General features: G+C 31.7%; 2 protein-coding genes across 9 annotated transcripts in view; one reads left to right on the forward strand and one right to left on the reverse strand.

The window, feature by feature from the left end:
- The first annotated feature begins 520 nt into the window (after positions 1-520).
- LOC125055064 (growth factor receptor-bound protein 2) lies at positions 521-14,121 on the forward strand. The gene is made up of 6 exons (XM_047657276.1): positions 521-832; positions 918-1,015; positions 1,154-1,273; positions 7,545-7,710; positions 12,175-12,285; positions 13,000-14,121. Exons 1-6 carry the CDS (start codon positions 755-757, stop codon positions 13,060-13,062), a joined length of 636 nt encoding a protein of 211 aa, XP_047513232.1. The 5' UTR covers positions 521-754; the 3' UTR covers positions 13,063-14,121.
- Positions 14,122-17,397: 3,276 nt separating this feature from the next.
- LOC125055227 (mitochondrial uncoupling protein 4) overlaps positions 17,398-19,805 on the reverse strand; it is a 30,804-nt gene continuing 28,396 nt past the window's right edge. For all 8 annotated transcript variants that reach the window (XM_047657590.1, XM_047657589.1, XM_047657595.1 and 5 more), the window contains exons 7-8: positions 18,058-18,294; positions 17,398-17,826 (exon numbers count right to left, since the gene is read on the reverse strand). In XM_047657590.1, coding sequence (XP_047513546.1) covers positions 18,120-18,294 — 175 coding nt within the window. In that variant the 3' untranslated portion in view covers positions 17,398-17,826; positions 18,058-18,119. The remainder of the gene's footprint in view (positions 17,827-18,057; positions 18,295-19,805) is intronic.

Genomic DNA, 19,805 nt, shown 5'->3' on the forward strand with positions numbered 1-19,805 from the left:
CAATATCGATGATTGTGTATGTTCTGCATCTTGTTGATCAAGTATTCTTTGATAAACATTGAAAACAATATGTCTTGCTTGCGATCGAAGAGGTTTCTTCGACATTTTCATCACTTTTTAAGGGAAATATGAAGCCAAATCAAAAATAATTCCTCGAAATTTCAGTTGACAGATGAAATTTTTCTTTTATTGCCATATGAAAATCGGTAATTTAAAAAAAAAAAAATTGCCATCAGATTCTGGTAGACCTATACTTTTATTTACTCTAAAACTATGAGTTTGACTTTATTATATTTATTTTTATTTTGGATTAAATATAATTTAATACTTTCCGTATAGATTTTTGAATTGGATTGAAGAAGAAGAAAGCCAATATATTAATTGGATTTAATAAAATAATTAGTTAAAAGTAATACTTCTGAAATTATATTTTGTAACTGTGGCTCTTTAGAACTGTTATTCTTTTGGCAAATGGTAAGAAAAAGAGTAAAGATAGAAAATTACAATTAAATATTTTAGCATGTGGCAACATCAGTGTTAGAAAACTAATGTCTGTATTCTGTTCTGTAAGATCAGAATAAATTAATATTTGCAAAATTGGAACTTTTTGTGGATAATGACTGATTGTTTTAAGTAATCAATATATGCATAACTATTATTCTTTCGTTTTTGCTCCAGATACAGTCGTAAATTTGTGTACTTTGTGAGTTATTTTAGTATTCAGTGACATTAGAGTGAAGTGCCTAATTTGAACATGGAGGCTATAGCAAAACACGATTTCACTGCTACTGCGGATGATGAACTCAGTTTCAGGAAAAACCAGGTTCTTAAAGTAAGTTTCCTAATGAACAAATTCTGGTAATTGCAGTTCGAATGTGTAGAGTAACGATACTCTTTCATAAATATTGCTTTTGCAGATACTTAATATGGAGGATGATATGAATTGGTATAGAGCAGAATTAGATGGAAAGGAGGGTCTCATTCCTAGTAATTACATTCAAATGAAAAATCACAGGTAAGCACAAGGTTACCTATTACACATTGCAAATAATAAATTTGCTTTTATAGTTCTCGAAAATTGTTCTGTAAAGATTTTGTTAGATATAACAATTGTTTCTTGAATAACATTTAACATGACACAATTTGTTTTTAGTTGGTACTATGGTAGGATAACAAGAGCAGACGCTGAAAAGCTTTTAGCAAATAAACCAGAAGGAGGATTCCTTATAAGGATTAGCCAATCAAGTCCTGGAGATTTTTCATTATCAGTGAAGTAAGTGGTATTATTCTATATTAATGTTATGTATAATTTATATAGGGATGTATTACTATTATATCCCAAGTAAAACTCTTAACCAAAAAATATTTAAAACTAGTCAAAATAAAGCCTTTAAAGAACCATAATAAAAGTCTAAATAAAATTTAAATATGAGTAGTTTGCTCAAAAAAAGTGCATAATAAATAGTAACCTTTTCGTTTAGAATGTTTTAAACTTTTTATAAACAATTTTAAGCTTTTTATATCTATAAACAAAGATAGATTATAGACTTTATTGTATTAAGATACTTCAGCTTGTCTAGAGAAAAAAATACCACCGTTCATATTTGAGTTGTTAAACAATTAACAACTGGAGGATAAACTTACATTTATTATGAATATTTAGGAGACAAAACATGCTTTGTGAATAATACATATGATAGATATTGACTTCTTTTCTGTTGCTTTATAAATAGTGTACTTATTTATAAATTTATACTGTTTAGTGGTAAAGTAAGCTTCATCAATAGATTCTAACACTGTTACTAACATTGAGTATTTGGGTTGATACCCAAAACTGATGTTTTCACTTGTCATATGAATATAATAAAATTAATTTTAGTTCTAAAGGTAATACAATTTTTGTCTTCTTATTAAAAAAAAAATGATCTCTTAATATCTATAATGTTCTAGTCATTTATATTATTTTGATTTATTCATAGATGTTAAGAAATTAGTACCCAATATTCAAGTTATTCCTGTTCAAACAATGACTGGTTCATCGTAGGCCGGTGTTTTAAACTTAGATATTTAAGCTCAAGATATTAATTAGCTCAGAATATAGTATTTGTGATAAATTTTCAGTATCAAAGAGATTAAACACATCAAATCTAAATTTTTGTTCTAATGTTATATAGAGAGCTTCTTAAAATAATTAATATTTTTCAAGCAGTTAAATAGTTAGTTATTTTGTCATACCTTCAAAGTGTCTAATATGGCAATAACCTAGTTTATGGATATCTTTATCTTACCATTATATAACTATGACTGGAGCATGGGGACCTGTTTTACTATTTCTTTCCTTGTCAGAAAGTTTCCAAAGGACTTGTTCAATGTATCCACATAAGAATAGACTTTTAGGCCTTCTAAAGGGAAACTATTATTGTATCCAGTTCTTAATGTTAAATGCAAATAAATCAAGCACTTGACAATTGACAATAATTGATAAATGCATAACATGTTCTATGAGATAAAATATACTTCGTAAGTACATAAATTTATAGAAACACCAACACCCTTAATAGTGACTGTAAGTAGTGTTGTTGGACTCTTTCTTATGTTTATTTTATTTCTTAGATATGGTACTGAGTAATTTAGGTCAGACTTCAAATACTTATTAGGTTTAAAATAGGTTAGATTGCAATGTCTATTGATGTTCCAGTCATGAGAATTCGGAAAGAATGCACCAAACTATTATATGAAGTAAATATAATTAATGTATACTATTAAACTATCCCTATCTAACTATCTATCTCTACTAACTAACTATTTAAGAGTTAATATTACTGTAATTTAGTTAAATGTACCGTCGTAGGTCATTGTAGACGGAACGTACGTGTGACGATCGTTAATGTGTATAAAATTGATTTCATACCTAGTGTATATGACGTGTGCTGTGTAATCAACCTTCTTTTTACCCATACGTGCGTCAAGTCTGCAATCAATTCCGTTCGGAGTTAAATTGGTAAATAAAAAAATGACTAGCGCCTCGACGTGAGTCATACTCTCGACTTCAAAACGTCGCATAAACAAACTATTTGAACCACATTCCAGTAGATAATGAATACTATATATTTAGGCATATTTCTGGGAATTCGAATGTATACGTAAATCTGTTATTATATATTATTTTTCTTGGTGTCTTTGGAAGAAAGCGTTAGGTTAAAAATTGGTTTGAAGCAATCGTCAATGATATGGCAGCCTCGCTGACCACGACTGTCGAGTAGAATAAATAATGTAAAGAATTAGCGTATATATCCGTTTAAAAAGATTTACGTATGTAACTATGTTAGTGCGTGAATCAAAGATAATATAACAAAGTTCAAATAAATTATTATCAATTAAAATATATTTTCGTTTCGTGTAATCAGGACAAATGTATATTAATAGCAATAAATTTAAATTTCGAACACATTCAACTCGGAAATGTGATTATAACATAAGCTGTAGTCGTAATCATACTTTAACCACACATGACTCTCATTAATATTAAGAAAACCTTAAATTGGAGAAAGTTCTCATGTTGTATCACTTTTTGTTGCTCTTCAAGAAATTATGTTGAAAATGATTCTATGTTTTATTTTCCGTTTAAATCTGAATAAGCGAGACTTCTATGATAAATACCCATTGTTTGGCGTTAACCTCTCAGTCTAAAAATATTACCTTTATCTCTCTATCTGCAGCATAGCACGAAAATTTTTGTTTTAATCATTATTAATTCTGTATAAAAAAATTAAATCTGTACTAATATTATAAAGAGGGAAGATTTGTATTTTTGTATGTTTCGAACGCATAAATTTATAAACTACTGGACAGATTTTTAAATTTATTTGACTATTGTAATGCTACATTTTCCCTAAGTACTATTATATATAAATATTTATTTCTAAATTTAAAAAATAGTCCTGGCGTACGAAATCTGAATAGGCTGCTATAGTAAATTAATCAATTTGATAGAAACACTCGGTTATCGTCGCAATTTACAAGAGTTTACAACATTTTCTCGTACTTATATAGTTAGATAGGTTTTTCGTACGATTTCCTAGCTTTGAAACTTGTTCGGTATCGTAAAGTATGAATCAGCTCAACCTGAAACCAGTTCTCATCTATCGGTGATTCATATTTCTTATATTTTGGGGCCTTCGTGATTAATGTATTTAATTAAAATTTGCTCAACTGTCACAAACTATAAAGGAGCAAGGTTTGAATTGAGATTTTTAAATTAGTAACGATTCTTTGGTAAACCCATATCACCCTATATAATATGGTTTATAGTTTTAATTTTTTATATATGTATATATGCACTGAGAATTCATTAATTATAGTTTAAACCAGATACTACTATTCATGCGTGACACTGTAATTTTTAATAAAGACGATATGTAGCGTATTTATTCTTTGTTTTTAATTGAGATTAATATATGTATTGTATATGAAGGAAATATAGAAACAGTTAATATTTTTTGATTTTGACTGTACGTCTGTTGTGACTGTACGTTTAAACATTTTTTTTTGGTTTCATTACTGTTAAAGCTTTATTGATGAATCCTTACAATAATCGTTTAGGTTACATTTCTTAATATTAGTATTTTAGTAGTTATGTTAGTATAAGATGTTAAAATAAGGTTCTAGTATTTGTATGGTCCCTTTTAGGGTAAAAGTGTTCGTCCATATTGTCTCTCAATTATGTTAAATAATAAACTGCACGGGTTTTCCAAGTTCAATAAACGAACTATGTAAAACTAAAATGCGATTATTGCAATGCACGAAAATCTATGTATTAGTTATGGTACTATGACGGCCTGTATCAACGGTATATAAATATAGTGTAATAATGTAAATAATGAGGAACTAACCGCAACAAATAGCCTGATCGTTGATATTAAATTTTATAGAGTAGTGAGATAAAAAATATTTACTAGATTATTTTAATACCAGTAATTAAAAAATACTAAACAAGCTGGTTTTTTATGTTGGCGCAGAGTAACCGATTAGCTTAGCTTGTATGACCGCTGAACAAACATCTTGATTGTCTTAAAGAACCTACTCAAGTAAGACCGTCCTTTTACGTTCATTTACTACTTTTATTTTCCTACTTGGTGATGTACAAGTGTTTATTATTAACATAATCAATGTGGTACCAACTGTCCATCGAAGAACTGAACCAACTTTACTTGAGTCCATCAAGATCATAATAAATCATAAAGACGGGAAACACTTGCCTTCTCGCACTGTGGTGTAATTTCTATAAAAAATAAAATATTGTTAGTTTCCCGGAGCTATATCTAGAACGTCTGAAAAATTAGGTACTTACGAATTGCGTAGGAGACTGCCATACCTTAATTTGCTTATCATTGTTTGCCTGTATTCTAGTCTCCATAAACATCAAATTGTTATTAAATATTTGTCTATACTCTTGTGTCACGAAAATAATGTTAATAAATAAACTAGCAAAAATATTACTTATTATATAATCGTCTACAGCAGTACAATAGTAGTTTATTATTTAATTAAAACTTCATTAGCTAATTAACGCATTTTTTATAACACTCAACATTTTGAGTGCTTTTCAGTAGTCGTCCGCGAGAGTCTCTCGAAAAATCGTATTTTTTCATAAATAATCCAATTTAATCGCGCTTTTATCCCCTTAAGAAGATTATATCGTATTGTATAAAATAGTGTAGTACTCGTATTTTATTCTAATATTTATGGCAGGTACTTTTATTTTGGATATCCGAGATGGAAATGCCTGTGCCCGCAAGTAGCAGGGTATGTGAGACCAGACAAGAGTCTTAGCCAGACCTCTGGTAGTTCCTAGGCCTCATTAGAGGTAGTTCTTATATTCTACCGGGGCCCGAAAAAGATACCTGGCTGAGATTTTTTTTATATGAACCATTGACATACTAAGTATACTATTGTATCTGAAAAGTCTTTCTTAGATGAAATCCATTGTAATTTTAAAAGAAGTGAAGAACCTTTGGTTTTGGCCTCAGTTCATTTTGACTGTTCCTCGATCGTTGGTCTTCAGGCTCAGAAATGCATTGATGAAGAACTGGGGTTTGACCTCACGATTTGCCACTTGACTAACACTTCTCTTGTTAGGTTTAGACTTAATTTATAGTTATATTAATAAAACGTTATCCCGTCCATTAATTACGTTGTACAAGGCAACGCAGCGGGCTATTTATTGATCTTAATCTAATATAGTTAACGGAAGTTCTATGTTTTTATTATCAATCGTACTAAAGCTATTAAGACGCATTAAAACCTCTAGAAATTATGTTCGTATTCAAAACCCAAATTAGGACAAATATTCCATATGAAAATTGTAATGTAATGTTTTGCATTTCATTTTGCTTCGTATTATAAGTATTTGGTAGTTAGTGTGCTGTCTAGTAGTTTTACGAATATACATGAGGAATTACGTGGTAATAAAACTAAATCGATTTCTCCATATGAAAATTGTAATGTAATATTTTGCATTTTATTTTGTTTCGTATTAGAACTTTCTAGTAGCCAGTAAACAGGCAAGTTGACGTAATAATCCTAGTAGTTCTACGAATTTACATACGGAATTACGACGTAAAAAAACTTATTCGGTTTCTATGAAAATGATAGATTGAAGGAAGTCGGGGGCTAAATTTCTCGTAAATTAAAAATTTATTCTGTGTTTATCAATCAGTTCAAGAAGGAATTTATCATTAATTTTCATGAGATCAGTACTTGGATCTAAGCGATGTACGTTTTTGAATAATAAAGTATGAAATAGTACATGGAATCAGTAACATTAGCATTTCATTCAACTACCATTGTTTTCTGCATTCCTGGTACGTCGCGCCACTCTCGCCTTAAAATATTTGCTAGATAGATGATATTCCTTAACTCTTCACGGAATTATTTAGTTTGGTATGAAAGTATTGCGTGCAAATAGTATTGAAAATGTAGTATACGGTTTTTATTTATTTGTGCAATTAGTTGCTTATCTGGCGTGTTGACCCAAATATTGACAACGTGACGTCATGTACAGTACGTAATCACATACTTTATAGGAAATGACAATGGACTGCAAAGGAAAGAAGGAGGAAAGCTTTAGAACGTATTACATATTATTACGATATTTAGACATTTATAAGTGCGAAATGCTGTATTTATATTACCATAAAAGTAAAATATAATAAATAACCTGACTTCTTCAAAAGTGTTGTAATTCCATAATAAATCAATACAGAGACATTTCTGTATGACATATTTTTATTTGTGTGAATTCACAGTGAGGAATAGGCCATGTATAATGTATATGTGTCTTTTTTTATTTCGTTTCACTAAAACAATAAGAATGTAATTTAGTATAAGTAAATTGGATTGTATTACTGCTGGACATACTTTATAATTTTTTACTGTATATTTTAACGTACAATAAACAATACGTGCCACGAACGCTAGAGGCGAAACGTATGAAAATCCTGATTAAATAACTGCAATCTATGACCGGTAATATTTTTTTACAGATGTCCGGATGGTGTCCAACATTTCAAAGTACTAAGGGACGCGTCAAGCAAATTCTTCCTATGGGTTGTGAAGTTCAACTCGCTCAATGAATTAGTCGACTACCATCGCACCGCCTCTGTCAGCCGCCTGCAAGACGTTAAACTTAGAGATGTTGTGCCTGAAGAGGTATTTTTAAAATAATTTATATTAAATATTTGGTACTAAGAACAAGCGAACGTCCAAAGTTTCTATAATTGTATTTACATTATTTTATCTCGTAATTTTTTTATTACACATAAAAGGGATAAATCTCTCTTAATAGTTTATATAAAGTAATTAAATCTATTTAAAGTCGTACTATCAACGAGCTAATTGAAATAATGGAGATAATTTTATCTCGGGCCTACCGAGAACAAAAGTTGAACTATGACCCAGCTTAATACTCATTGTTCAACACGAAGCCAAAAACGTAATCTTTCGTTGTGTTAAAAGTTGTATGGTTAAACTCTCATAACTGGTATTGTTTAGACTAGACAAATTTTCGTGTTTGAATTGTAGACTTTGTAATAACCCGTCCAGGATGTATATTCACTATTTACATATAACTCGGCTCAGTAGATCCAGAAATTACCCCTCATTAAATTTACCTATTTATAATATTAGTATAGATATATCTATACTAGACGTCTGTATAAAATTGTATCTACATATACTGTAATATAGTATAAGTGACATAATGAAAAGAGAGATAGTTTACGGTAAAGATAAGTAAAAAAGGCCTTTATTATTTTGAGCAACAATATTAATTAAAGAATTAAATATAAAAAATACATATAAAAAAATACATAAAAATATAAGGTGAATAACTCTTAACAAAGGTCGTCATAATAACTAATGTTCAGCATAGTTTATGATTGTTTCTCCGTAATGATTATCTTCAAACACAAATTGACATTTTTATAAAAACTGTCGCTGTTTATCTATAGAATAAATATTATATTATAGTACTAGCAACGCAGTGTTACATTGTTTTAATGCTACCTAAATAATAATAAAGTATTAAAAATACTAATTAACGTAATATGACGCGAATATATCGCTTTACTAAAGTCATTAGAAAATTGTTGAAATTTAATGAATTATTAACTAAAATATACGTGTTAAAGTAAGCTTTTTCATGTTTTGTAATTAACCAATTACAATATATCGCCAAGGAACAAAGATGAGATGTGACAAGTTCATAACCTTTGCAGGTGAATGACCTTTTAAATTGTATACACGTTCTACTAAACCATTTTACACGCAGCGAAATATTGTAAATAATATGATAAAAGCCATATAATAAAATATTTTTTTCAGTTATGGCTTTTGATATATTTTAACGTTATTAAATAGCTACTTAAGTTTTATTTTTAAAAATTACAAGTATCATTAGCTCTAATAATATAGATCTAAAAAAATATATTTTTAGTTTTTAGTCTAATGAATATTTAAAAAACATTGTTTTCCCGCGAAATCAAATGTCAGAATTTCTTTATAGCCATCACAGATTACGATTAAAGACATCATTAAGACAGATGTAAAATTCAAACAGATTTTTTTTAATTTCCAACATGTTTTTTAAAATAAAAAGAAAAATGCCAATGTATACTACAAGTTCGAAGGAATGACCTAGAACCTTATTCGACTCGATAATTAAAAGGAATCGTTATAAATAAATCAAATTAGTCCCGAAGGCTATCGACAAAGTAAACTCTCAATTAATTTCAACAAACAGGGGAAAGTCCCATCAAGCGTACTGTTTTCATTAGTAATAGGGTTGCCAACATTAAATATTACAAATTACTTAACTCTCGATTTGAGGATAATGGCATATTTAAACTGTTTCAAATTGCTTTAAAGTGAAGACAAGAGATATTGCGAGAGAAGTTTTTCCAATTAAAGTTTAAATTTATTTAATAAGCAGTGTTCTGCGGTTTTACTTACGTAAACTAGGTCGTAATTTTAAAGCATATGGCCTTTCTCGATACCTTGACTTCCCAACAGATAGTTTTTCAATTCAACTGTTAAGCAAATTCATCATTTTAATTTATTTATAAATTTGAATGTCCATATATTAGATAATTCGTGTTATTTGCACGTACAAAGCGTATCGCGTAATAAATCATTCATCAAAGACTAGTTCCAAGTACAGAGTACAAAGACCTACCTTATTTATCATTTCGTGTTAATGTTAACTGTGCATAGGTTACGTAACTATCAATAGTTAACATTAAATTGTGGATAGGTACGAAATATGAATATTTTGGTCCATGTGACAGCCCTACATGACATATGGACGACTATTTGAAACTGTTTATCCGTAGCAACGGGTGTGTAAATAGTGCGGCGTGCGTGACCCTGATAACGTCACAGAAATAGATCGTATTGTATGCATATATCGAATTACCACCAGAGGCCCCAGCATTTATTATTATGTAACACAGTTGATTATATATTAAAATAATTGCTATCTTATTTCGTCAAGTAACAAAATCCAATGGCGCTACAACCGTTTAGGTCTGGTCCTCATATTTCTGTATCTGTTTCGTAATTTATTTTTAATAGGCAAGTAGTTGTACCTTCTGTTTCTTCAGCGTGGCACCTTCATTCTTGGGAAGGATCGTATCACATGCTGTACTAATGGAATTTTGCTTTCTATGTGCGCAATAAGCATTTGTTCCTACGGTAAAGGCAAACATTGTAAGGAAATCTGCATGACTCAAACCCAAAAATCAATAACATAAAATAAAAATAAACTACCACAAAATATAAAAAGTGTAGACAGCCTGGCAATGTTTAAATTAAGACTAAAAGACCATGTCTTGAGTGATCCCAGTTCTCTTCGTAAATGAAATTCCATCCAAGTTCTACTTCGCTAATTCATCCTTGAAGCTCTTCAATGACCCACGACGTGATAAATTGTATCTTTAGTATATAAGTTCTCATGTAGTGACTATTGTCTGTTATGAGAATAAATGTCTTTAAACCTATATTACCGAAGAAACATATGCAATCTGAGCGCAAGACCCGTTTAGGGTTGTAGGGCGACTGCATTATAGAAGAAACATTTTGAGTTAAAAACAATAAAAAATGTTTATTATGGAACATATTATGGAACGTATCACTTATTCCACGTCATTAAATTTAAATTTGTAGGCATCCCTATTCATCGGCAAAGAAGACAGAGGGTGTAGGCCGAGAGAAAAAGCCGACGTAAAAAAACTCTCGGTACTCTTTTAAAATAGCAAATCATCAAACAACACTTATTTTAAAACAAATAACGCAAATTAATTAGAAGTAGCCTGTCTAGCACTAGTCCCAGGCCCTTTTATCAACTAGATAATCGTTAACTTTATAGTAAGCCTTTTTATAGAGCTAAAAGAGCCTCTGGGATTTTATTAAAGAAGAGTATCCCTTTTCCCAAAAAAGAATTACTAACTTTAGATAGTCTAGTACGGGGAAATTGCAGCCTGCGTTAGTTCCGAGTATTAACATTGTGCGTATGTTCTATTCTAGTAAACTTATCACTATTTTGTATACATACATAATATTTTCGTAAATAAATTGCGAGGGAAAGGTTATTCAAAAGGACAAAGGACTTCTAATGTTGTATAATAATAATACATATTTGGAATAACGAGAAAAGAAAGTATGTATACAAACATAAATATGTATTTACTAGCGGACGAGTGGGCGAACACGATAACGCTCACCTACTTATGTCGTCGAACCAAGGGCACCCCACCCCACAGGGGGCTTTGAATTGCCGTCGGATGCTATAATTATTACAAACAAAACATAGTATTGTCTCCATTTTTGTTTTCATTAAGGAAGTCTTTGAAATACCTCCAAACGAGTATAATTAAATCGCTAAGTAAAGTGTTTATATTCGTTTAAGTTAAATCAATTGTTAATATAGAATAAATTTAAAATCTCGTGTTACATTGAAATTTAATGTAACTATTTAATTTGTTTTGGTTCTAGTATGATAACACCTGCCTGTAAGCTATTGTTAGCAACGTTCGAAATCTGTGATCTATCGAGAAGTACATTTATTACGTTATACAAAATTTCTTAGTGCTCTCACTAATTTTGTTTTTTATCGTACGAATTTTGTAAAGTAAGATTAATTTAAATTGCCGAAATGCGTTATTCAACATAACAATACATATTAATCATTTTTTTAGGTATAAAATGCTTTAAAAAGCCGCGGCTTCTCCGTTAATTTTGACGTATAAAAAACTTATTAATACTAAAATATGTAACATAATTATGTCTTTTGAATTTATTGTTTAAGCAGTGAGGTCGTAAGTTCGAACCCCGGCTGTGCACAATGATGCATAGACCAAGGGTCTACGTGTGTAACTAGCACTGGCTTGTACGGTGAAGGAAAACATTGTGAGGAAATCGCTACCCAAAAACGTCGACGGCGTGTCAGGCACAGAAGGCGTTTACATACTTGTCTAATACAAAAAAAACTAGTGATCACGAATTAGATACAGAAACTCCTAACTCCTGAAGAGCCACTCAATCAGTTACTTTAAACTAAAGATCTAAAAAAAATTAACATAAAAATGCAGATTCTTCAAACAATAATAAATGTTTCAGATGCTGGTACAGGCGCTGTACGACTTCACACCGCAAGAGGCTGGCGAGCTGGAGTTCAGACGGGGCGATGTCATTACTGTACTTGACCGCTCAGACCAGCACTGGTGGCAGGTAAGAACTTATGCCCCTTAACCCTTTAATAATAAACTATGCAAGGGTATTTAAAGTTTTCCCAAATAAACCCGATATAGTAAATTATAGTTTGGAAAATCCAAAAGTGCACGCCTCATAGCGGTCATTCACATTTAAAAAAAAAACATCATTCGTTTACATTTATTAAATTTTTTTATTTTTACTTCTTACAACTCTTAAGGTGAGGAAAAAATATACTAAAATTCGTATTTTAGTTTTTTACAACTAAACGACAGTACTTAGCACGCTAATATTAACTAGGAATCAGCCCAGGGTATAACTTTATATAATAAGAAAAAAAAGTATTCTGGTACGATAAATTTTTCGACCAAGTTCTCTGCCACATACATGGATCCATAAACACAGACTGAGGGACGTCCAAGAATGATTGATTTTAATGTTATTATTTACTATGTTAAACAAAATAATTGTTCATAAAAAATACCATATGTGCTTGATAGATTATTTAACTCGATTTTAGTGTACTCATATTATCCTGTAAGTGTTATATTAGTGAGAAAAAAGTCATTCAAGTTTCGAAAGACTGAGTTTTTTGACATGTCGAGAGTAGAGCACTGCGAGGCGTGCAATAACACTATTTGATAACAAATAAAATATTGAAAATTGTACCAACCTGGCACATAATACATTTGTCTCAGCAAAAGCATGTTATTTGATTTTTTTTAATTTCAGGGCGAGATAGCTCACCGGCGCGGCCTTTTCCCAGCGTCGTACGTGACGGCATATCACTCATAGCTTACGGAGCAACACACGCTCCGCCTCCCAATACCCATTATGCTCGCGCCACCTTCGCTCTAAACATTTGAAATTGCATATCCCGCAAACGATAGTAAAATCGCACGACATACATGGTCCATACAAACTAATACAATCGCAGTTGATTGGCTATGTGACTGTGCGGTTTTAAATTTTATCGCTTGCGGGAAAATTGCATCATCGTTCACACTAAAAGTGCATGCTGTCTTTTTCTAGCATTACCTGCTAGAAAGAGACGTCTATACTATTATCCTATTACGGAAATATCCACCAACGAAGCGTCACAGCAGCTTTTATATTTTAACGGATTTTAAATGTAATTTCTATATGTAATTACGAAGTTTATTATTGATATTTTAAACAATTATCGAAGGAAATAATTTTGGTAGTTCCAATTGTGACGCTTCGATAGTACAAGTTAGCTTGTATGTCCTTTCATAATTCTTTATCCATAGACAAGCAACTGATTGTAATTTATTAACCGGAAATTGATAGTTCTGGCGTGCATAGTTTCACTCTAAAATTAAACGATTTGTATAAATATACAAATGAAGAACTAGCAAGGTTAAATAATACTTAATGTTACCTAAAGTATATTTTGTTTAGTTTTATTTAAAGCACTTACCACAGTATATTGCATTTAAATTAAAAGCTCAAAATCTATTTGGTTAAGTGTATATTTTTGATTTACATTTTAACAAGTTTTTACTATCAAACACAGGCAGATACGTTCGATCAGTTGCTTGTACTCATCACATCTTGCTAATATAAACCCCATTAAATCAATCTTTATATTTACACAATGGTCCTTCGAGCCGGATTGCACAATATGAGAAAAATCGATAAGCCAAGTGAAAATAAAAAGATTGATTACCCATGCTTGTGTCAATACATTATCATCAACATTCTTATCATCTAAATCACCAAGCGAGTCTTCGAGGCGGAGGACGTTGTTGAAATATATAAAAATGGCGTTGAAACCCAATTCTGGGGCTGTGTGATTGGCGAATGACAACGTGGACACTAGAAATACACACGCACGTAAATTTTAATATTGCTAAATTGCTATTAGCTTATTTGTATTAAAAATGTATATTAAACAAGATACAATAAGGCCTCATAATTTGTGTGTATTTCTAGTGCTATGGCATGTGTGTAAGATTAATGTTATGGGAAAGTAACTCGCTCCTATAAAGATTGAAGCGTTTTAATTGGACGTTGAGCCAAATTCTTCAATATTAATTAAAATATTTACACGAACTTTTGACTTTGGCTCTTTTCAACAGAGCGTTAACTCAATTTGAGAGAAAGAGACGGTTAGTAGAAATTAATAAATAAGAATAATTAGCGAGGATGATGAAAGACATGGTAAAGGTTAAATTGATTTCTATTTTGATGAATATTGAGTTTTTGGCTATGGAAGGAAATATAAGAAAATTTTCAATTATAAGTTCTGTCATATGGTAGGAGCGAGATAATTGGATTTTATTATCAGAGCTTGTAAATAGCTGCGGTTTATATTATCAAGTTGTCCTATTTGATGTTTTATGGTGCTTCATCTCATAGTTTCGCAATTTATCGGCGTTAATATCAAAATTTTCTGGTAGTACAAAATTTTTTTACGAATTTATCTCGTCACATCTAGGACCGACCGAACTATCGGTTAGATTCGACAGTCATTAGTAATAATGCGTCCGCTTACGTGCCAGAATATTATTTTAGTTTTTGAAATATATATGCTTAGTAATAGTGCGTGGGATCAAAGTTTTGAATTGTTCCGCTGAATTCATTGTGATTATCCCCTTGGCGATATGGGCCTTTGGAAAGAAGGTATCGGTATATTTGTAGAGCGCTGTCTCTGTCGCACATGTGGTTCCTCAGTATGTGGGAGAGGGACAGTACTCTATAAGAGTATGTTTCTAAATGTTGAGTATGACCATTATCCCCTTATAGCGTAATGCTCATGGAATATTTACCACTCTACATTAGTTAGGTATGTTCGCGGTTTTTACTTTGATAAAGATATACAAATAATAATCCAGTTTAGTATTAGGAAACGGTTTTCTGTCTGAAGCTTCCCTTAGTTTAGGCCGCGGCGGGTTTGTTTCGCACAAATTTGTCCATATTATTCGTGTGCCCGGTTTTATACGAGTGAACTTTTTGATGTACAGCGAGCGTTTTAGACAAGTTTTTATATTGCATCGCGCTTATAGCTTTCGATGTATGACGATTTCGTTACCCGTAAGTGTTATCTATAAGTAATATCAATTAATATTTCAAATTTTAACCTAAATATAAATTTTAACTAAGACGTAGTCGTAGAGACTACAGCAATTTAAGGCGGAAACATACTACCAAAACGCGACGCCACACCACGCCATCCGACGCATGTCAGTACTTATCAATCCCATATATTTAATATGGTCAGATGCACATAGACAACACGCCATGTGATTACACGCGGTAACATCCAATCGATTTGGATTGGCGTGTTGTGGATGTTGTGATGATGACGTCATGCGTCAATGCTTTCGAGTTTTTGACACGAATGTCAATTTATATACTTAGATATTTTTGGATTTATTTGGCGAAATGAACGACGAACAATTAATTGAGTTGGTGAAACAATATTCTGTTTTATATGACATGAGATTACCTCAATACAAGGACAAAAACAGGGAGTTAGGATGTTGTTAGTTTAATACAAATAACCTGCTAATCAATTCAGTTTATTAGAAAAATATAGGGTGGGCCAGAAAGATTTGCGAATTTGAAAAAAATATAATAAAAAAACTAAATACAATACACAAAATTTTTTATTTCAATTAAAATAGACATCTGGGAAATTTATTTCTTAAAAATAACATCATCCAGGTGTGCACCATTGCGCTGCAAACATTCCTCGAATCTGAACCTCAAATTGGTAAAAACTTGCTGGCACATTGCGCGGGGAATAAATCAGCTAAATGACTTTTGAATTTGCAAGCGTGTCGTGGTGTCGCGTGTTGGTAATGTGCACGATGGACATCGGGTGTCGACACGACACGTCGCGTCGCGTTTTAGTAGTATGTTTCCGCCTGAATACGGCGTGTGTGACGTGGCACTCGTGCTACTGTACTTAGTTAGCGTATGTAGTCAAGACTTTGAAAATTAATAACTTTGAGAGCTCGTTAATTCAATGTAGATATTTTATTTTTGTTATCGTAATGTACCCGAAATTAATATTTATCGAGATTGATAGAATTATAGTAACGGATAACCACGGCGTAAATGTTAGAATTTCTTCTAAATAAATTGATGTAATCCTAAATGTTCTAAGGCATTTAACTATTTGTAACATACTCTATGAAAGGGGTGTGAAACATCGTAAAACGCTAAACAATATTATATAATATTGTGCTTCTCGCTGTAGACGTAAGATGACATGTTTTAATAAATCGGAAGTGCTCTAATCTATGATAATCAAATATTTAAATAATTAAGTTATAATTCTCCAATATTGTGGAAGATGTATAATATTTTTTACTAATAAATTTAATATTGTACTTTGAGTTTCATTTACAACATCGACGCCCGTACATTCCATTAGCATTTATTTATTTACACTTATACAAAAACATACATATAAAAAAGGCAACGGGCGGCCTTACCGCTAACAAGCGATTTCTTCCAGGCAACCTAATATAGAACAATAAAAAAGAAACACCTACAGAGGGTTGATGACCGAGTTTTTAAACTCTGTTTTTGTGTGAATATTCTATGTAGTTCTCTTCAAATCCGTAGAGCTGAATATGTCGCCCGATGATCTGGTAGTACAAAAAATTAAGATTGGATGACTATTGGCTAGTTACAGAGTACAGACCTTTCGCTGATCAAGATTTATTTAAATTATCTTTATAATGTGCGCGTTTTGTATGCCTTTTAACTTTTTAATATTGCCGCTTAACAGTAAGAACAATAACCATGAACGCGTTTCATATCTCGTTGAAGTAGTAATATTTTTTAATTTCACTTGAACCGCAGATTAAACATTTTATTAGCCTGTCCTGTAAGTTACAATACCATTGACACTACAACCTTTTTAGGTCTCAGATTTCTGGATCTGTTTCATGATCATTTGTCAAACTAATAAGCATATTGTGATCAGCCTTCAGTGCCTGACACACTCCGTCGACCGTTGTTGAGTTCAAGCTAATTTTAAATGCGCAAATAGACAGAAAGTTCATTAGCAAAGCCGAGGATCGAACCTACGACCTCAGGGATGAGAGTCGCACGTTAAAGCTACTAGGCCAACTGCTCTAAGTAATAATAGTCTTTTAACAATAAATATTTTATTAATATATCACATTCCATAAAATCTACAAACAATTCGGCTAAAAACCTATACCTAATATAAATAACCTTTGTATACATATTTATTTAAAGCGATTTTCTGCGTAATATTGCACTTAATTCTTTGAACATTTAACTTACAAATAGGAAATACTAGAGTTTAAAAATTGAGACTATAAAGAAGATATCCCCGATTCTATATTTTGATTACAAGTAAAATAAAACAAAGATCAACGAGAAAAATCTATGACGTCAATTCATACATTTTCTAAGTCTCTAATAGTTCTTAAATATCTAAATTCATGCCAAAATTCGTTTATATCATACCAAAACTCTTGCTCAGAAGCATCACCGTAATTTAATACTTAAAAAGCTCCCACTTAAACCCCGATAAAATATAGCAAAGACCAGCCCTGCGATTCTGTAACTCACACAGCGGTTTTCGCATCGGCGGTCGCTCTCAAATCAGTCGTGAAGCAGTCATTTTATGATTTGGCATTCTGAAAAGGTGGTAGCTTGTAGTTTATTGTTTATCAGAATGCCAAATCATAAAATGACTGCTTCACGACTGATTTGAGAGCGACCGCCGATGCGAAAACCGCTGTGTGAGTTCGAAAAGTGAGTTACAGAATCGCAGGGCTGTATAAATAAAACCAGTATTCACACAAGAAACTGAACACAAGAATAAAATCGATTTAAAAGTGTTAAAAAGTATGTCCCCCTATAGCAAGCATGATGTTTTCAAAAGCGATCCAGTTGATAAGCGCCCAAGGGCCCAGTCGCATCCATAGAGGCAAGAACCCTTTGTATAGCGACAATATGCCCTCGTTCCGGACCGACTGCTGCAAACAATCGATCATGCCGCGGTAAAGGGTCCCCCTGGAACAAAAACGTTTACTTACGTTCCATATTTGAAATCCCAATTGCATTTGCTACGAATCGTTTATACAAAGATATATCTACCCGTAGACATTGCAAATCAAAACAGGAAAGTAAAATATTTCCATAATTATTTGGATTTGACAATGAATAGAAAAACAATTTGTTTTGTTTAATTTTTCCAATGCATAATATAATTGAACCTTAGACTAAATTACGGGATATATATAAAATTCAATTAAATAATAGGATACATTACATTCGATGTAAACAGACATACTCAGACACATCCATAATTTTTTTTCTATTGGTAGATAAAAACTTTAAATTCATCTAGTCAAACTCTTATCTAAACTTTCCTGGTGACTTATTATAACTTATGGCTTAAGAGCAGGCCTAACGCTAGTTAAATGATTTCACCCGCGCGTCTCCCTCCGCCCGTTTTAAGGCCCATTTAGATGAGGAGAGTTTCTCGCACGTTTTGATGCGAGAAATCGTAGGCGACTATCATCAGCAATAACCGCCATAGCATTTTCGTATCAAAATGTTTACATACAGGCAAGAACTATATTCTCATCTACGATTATGTCATACGAGAATCGCCAGTGATTTATCGCTAGGCGATAATTTCCTGCGTCTATTTACACATCGACATTTTAGTAAGAAAATTCTTACAATACTAGAAACTCGACTAGTATAAACACGATCTCGTATAACATTTTTTTATGTTCATGCGAGTATCGTACAAATCGGTTTGAACCGTTTTGAGTGCGAGATGTTTCATTCGAGTTTAGTAGGGTTGTGTTCTAAAAATTTCACAAAAATCATTTTAATTTTGGGAGTTTTATATTAAGTTAATTGAACTTTATAGAAGTTACGAGTGTTTGTGGAACACTGAAAAAGAAATTTATAAAGATCCAAATGCCTTTTTATTTAAATAATTCGTAGAATATACAATATTTCATAAAATCGCTAGTAACAGCTCTCGGCCAAACTAATGTGCTGCAATTCAATTAATTTTTGACTCCATAACACTCGCCATGATTGAATAAAAACGAAATTAGACAAATGTTGGAGGTGACTTTATGATTGTTTGTATCTATGAATTGTGTTTTTCAATTAGAGTCAACCAATTAAATTATAGGATCAATACATATTTATTGTCTTCAATTCAAACATAACATACTTCGATCAAATCAAATCTACGATGAGTAATTTTTGTTATAGCCCGCGCCACGCACTTAAGTAACCGTTAGGTCTAAAGTCTAAACTCTAAACGAACCAGTTGGAATGCGTCTAAAACACAGTATCAGTACATAAAATTTTAGGAACGGTATAATTACAGAGGGAACGCGAAATCGAGTTTCAAAGTCTAGTTTTTATTTGCAAAAAATTTAAGGCGTAAAATAAGATGCTTTTTTTACAATATTTCCAAAAAAATAGCGACGAATTTTTAAATGAATGTAGATTTCACTATTCGCCTAATTATTTCATAAGCTCTGGAGTATTTG

Source organism: Pieris napi, chromosome 13 (genome assembly GCF_905475465.1).
Source record: "Pieris napi chromosome 13, ilPieNapi1.2, whole genome shotgun sequence".
Classification (NCBI taxonomy): domain Eukaryota; kingdom Metazoa; phylum Arthropoda; class Insecta; order Lepidoptera; family Pieridae; genus Pieris; species Pieris napi.

What these genes read in the sequence shown, in the direction of transcription:
- LOC125055064 (XM_047657276.1), top strand. Translation starts at nt 755, where the DNA reads ATGGAGGCTATAGCAAAACACGATTTCACTGCTACTGCGGATGATGAA. An exon ending in GGAAAAACCAGGTTCTTAAA is followed by an intron (nt 833 to 917) that starts GTAAGTTTCCTA and finishes TTGCTTTTGCAG; the next exon opens with ATACTTAATATGGAGGATGA. An exon ending in ATTCAAATGAAAAATCACAG is followed by an intron (nt 1,016 to 1,153) that starts GTAAGCACAAGG and finishes ATTTGTTTTTAG; the next exon opens with TTGGTACTATGGTAGGATAA.